This window comes from Diaphorina citri, unplaced genomic scaffold (genome assembly GCF_000475195.1).
Source record: "Diaphorina citri unplaced genomic scaffold, Diaci psyllid genome assembly version 1.1 scaffold1622, whole genome shotgun sequence".
In the NCBI taxonomy this organism is placed as follows: Eukaryota; Metazoa; Arthropoda; class Insecta; order Hemiptera; family Psyllidae; genus Diaphorina; species Diaphorina citri.
This window is the reverse complement of record NW_007379048.1, coordinates 5,216-9,187: the sequence shown is the minus strand read 5'-3', so window position 1 is coordinate 9,187 and position 3,972 is coordinate 5,216. Positions and strand designations below refer to the sequence as shown.

Sequence of the window (3,972 nt, the reverse complement as noted above, 5' to 3'; positions counted from 1 at the left end):
GGGTTTCTGTGGGTAAACACCTTGGAATATGCTTTAGCGGTCAGGGAAATAATGTTGAAAATTCATATCTCCTTGGCAAAAAGGCCACAGAGAGAAATAATGAAATAGGCTTATCTTCATTTATTTATTTATTTTATAGGTTCCAATTATTGGCTTTTCAGAACAATTCAAAATTCATATATCTATTCTATTCTTTAAATAAAATTCATATATCTTCGGTGAAAGTGCCACAGAGGGGAATAATAGGCTTATACCATTCATATCTCCTTGGCAAAAAGGCCACAGAGAGAAATAATGAAATAGGCTTATTTATCTTCATTTATTTATTTATTTTATAGGTTCCAATTATTGGCTTTTCAGAACAATTCAAAATTCATATACATATCTATTCTATTCTTTAAATAAAAATTCATATATCTTCGGTGAAAGTGCCACAGAGGGGAATAATAGGCTTATATTTCGTTGTTTCCAGGTCGGGTTCATATATCTCGAGCTACTCTGGATTGTCTGCAGGAAATGTACGAGGTAGAGCCTGGCTATGGTGATACCAGAGATTCCTATCTCAAGGTATGCTTACATATCTGTTAAGGATAAATTTTTTTGACTTGGACTCGAACCACGAACCTCCAGATCCAAATTCCAACCTCAGTGGTGCAGTTGTTAACGCGTTGGACTTGGTCAGACCTAGTCAACAATAGAATAGACAAACTGTTCAATGTACAAAGTGATATTGACGTAACCGACTGTGATGATGCTAGTCCAATAAAGACTAGTGATGTAGTTCTAAATAGATTTAGTAGAGAAGTAAAACATTATCCGGGTCAGACCTAGTCAACAATAGAATAGACAAACTGTTCAATGTACAAAGTGATATTGACGTAACCGACTGTGATGATGCTAGTCCAATCAAGACTAGTGATGTAGTTCTAAATAGATTTAGTAGAGAAGTAAAACATTATCCTAGGGATGTAAAAGCAGATCGAAGGAGAGGCAGACATCGTATGTTAAGACATAGTGGGACCAATCGGAGCTATGACGTCACACTAGCTAATCATTTAGAAGCTGGCGGCATTCCAGGTAAATGGTAGAGAAAAGCCGTATTTTATATTTTTATTATGTGTAAGCTGTATTTTATCATTATGACTGTGTTTATAATACCTACGTATGTTATTCAACATGTAATTCAACCAAAGAGATTCCGTTTTGGACGTCCACACTTGCTGCCACAGGCCACATGTGATGATGCTAGTCCAATCAAGACTAGTGATGTAGTTCTAAATAGATTTAGTAGAGAAGTAAAACATTATCCTAGGGATGTAAAAGTGGATCGAAGAAGAGGCAGGACTCGTACGTTAAGACATAGTGGGACCAATTCAAAAGTGACTGATGGAGAAGATTTAGCAGACATTAAAAGAGGGGATGAACAATTAAAAGAAAATGAAGGAGATAAAGAAAGTGTTAGTGATGGAAGAAATGAGGACGTAAGAGAATTTGATGAAACAAATAAAGACATTGATGAACCAAATGAAAATCTAAAAGACATCTTTGAAACAAATGACGATGTAAAAGAAAGTGAATTAAATGAAGATATAGGAGAATTTGGTGAACCAAAAGAAGATATAAAAGACATAATTGATGAAGTGAATGGAGATATAAAAGAATTTGGTAAAAGAAAAGAAAGTTTGGGAGAAATTGATGGGACAAATAAAGACGTAAAACTCTTTGATAAAACAAATGCTAGCGGAATCAATAACAAAATAACACAAATTGGAGGAGATACAATCAAAGATATTGTGAGGACGAGAAGAAATACGGATATGGATCAAAAGCAAGAGTCGGACCAGTACACAAGTGGTCCTATCCTGTCTTCCTTCTCTCTTCGATTTCGGGACGATAAGACCATAGCAGTTACAGTTCCCTCTGTCAAACCTCTTTAAAAAATTCTTTCTCCTTCTCTCTTCCGGGACAATATGACCTCCGTTATTACATACAGTTCCCTCTATCAAACATGTTCAAAAAATAAATAAAACTAAATCATGCTTTGCTCCCTCAGATCCTGTCAGCCCGGGGCTACGTCACAGAGTACCGGGGCCAGGTGCACGTCAAGGGCAAGGGCGACATGGAGACCTACTTTGTGTCGGGCCGGGCCTCTACAGATCATACAGGCTTCACCCGTCATCCTAGCCAGCACAATAGTCTGGCGGCCGTAGTCTACGGAATGGTACAGGCTAGACGGAGGAAGAACACGATCAAACGACCCTCGCGTAAGTTTACTAACAGCCAGCACAGCTATTAGGCCAGGCCTCTACATATCATACAGGCTTCACCCGTCATCCTAGCCAGCACAATAGTCTAGCGGCTGTAGTCTACGGAATGGTACAGGCTAGACGGAGGAAGAACACGATCAAACGACCCTCAACACAAGTGGATTGTTGATGTTAGCTGACTATTTTAACAGTAGTACAAGGGGTAAGTCCTGGTATTTTAGACATCAAATATCAAAAAATCAAATTTCAAGGTCAATATTCCAATTGCTTTAACAGAAAACAAACGGCACAAATTTAATTATATTTTACGGGTGGATTGAATTTTCAAATAAGGAGGGGAAAGAACTGAAAGAAGAAGTTAGTGCCAGCTTCCGTGCAACCATCTAGTTACACTATTGGCTCGTGACCCGGAGGTTGTGAGTTTGAATCTCGACTGGTGGGCTTTCTGACCATCAAATGACCATTTTTGGATTGACATTGACCCCATGTGAAAATTTACCATAGTAATATATTATGGTCCATAATAATTATTCTAAATTATTAAAATTATTAAACCACTTTATTAATTTTAATATCTTGATTCTTGCTCCTTTTTTCCAGAAGTTCCCAAGCTGTTGGACAAATGTGTCCACCCAGAGTGGCTAGTGTTTACCTGGGTTCTCTGTTTGGTTGCCCTGGCGACCACTCTCAAGCTATACTTCGTAGTGAAGGCTCTGCTTGCTGTACTTATGGTGACTATGTATGGACTGCTCATACTGGTGTTCTATCCGGATATATTCAAACAGGGATATGATAAAGAGTAAGTAATAAGTGCCTCCAACATAACTGGAACTCCCCGATCCAAAATTTGACAATAATTGGACAGCAGCAGAAAAGAACCATCCAAAAATATGTAAATTTAAATTGACCAAAAGGTTTTTTAGTCGCAGTTCTCCTTGTTCAGTGGTTCGTTTTTGTTAATAGATTAAGAACATTGAAGAGTCTTTCTGTATTATGTTTGAAGGCTCTGCTTGCTGTACTTATGGTGACTATGTATGGACTGCTCATACTGGTGTTCTATCCGGATATATTCAAACAGGGATATGACAAAGAGTAAGTAATAAGTTCCTCCAATATAACTGGAACTCCCCGATCCCAAATTTGACAATAATTGGACAGCAGCAGAAAAGAACCATCCAAAAATGTGTAAATTTAAATTGACCAAAAGGTTTTTTAGTCGCAATTCTCCTTGTTCAGTGGTTCGTTTTTGTTAATAGATTAAGAACATTGAAGAGTCCTTCTGTATTATGTTCTATGAAAATAACTAATAGCATTTTTTAGGGGTTTTGAAAGTTGGTTTCTGTTGACTGGTCCCTTTCTGCTTGAACAAAAGAGGTCAACCAGCCGGATACCAACGACGCGGAAACATCTTCAATTTACAACAATATTGCCTTTCGTTTTCAGACTGCAAATGCCGCTTATGTCTCCAATGCTACTCCTACTGGCAGTGTTCCTGATTCTGGTAGCCTACCACGCCCGTCTGGTAGAAATTACTTCTAGATTGGACTTCCTCTACAAGAGAGAAGCGGAAAGGGAGCTGTCTGAAATGCGAGAGACCCGGTCCAATAATCGACAGCTCCTGAGGAATATACTGCCAGATCATGTGGCCAACCATTTCCTTGCCCAGGATAGACAGACTGAGGTTAGTTAAAGTAGAAACACAATA

General features: G+C 38.4%; 1 protein-coding gene across 1 annotated transcript in view; it reads left to right on the top strand.

The window, feature by feature from the left end:
- LOC103516636 overlaps positions 1-3,972 on the top strand; it is a 28,457-nt gene that overhangs the window by 19,759 nt on the left and 4,726 nt on the right. The window contains exons 22-27 of the mRNA XM_026828973.1: positions 514-567; positions 801-947; positions 1,230-1,854; positions 2,428-2,469; positions 2,868-3,066; positions 3,711-3,952. Of these exons, the coding sequence (XP_026684774.1) occupies positions 514-567; positions 801-947; positions 1,230-1,854; positions 2,428-2,469; positions 2,868-3,066; positions 3,711-3,952 (1,309 nt within the window). The remainder of the gene's footprint in view (positions 1-513; positions 568-800; positions 948-1,229; positions 1,855-2,427; positions 2,470-2,867; positions 3,067-3,710; positions 3,953-3,972) is intronic.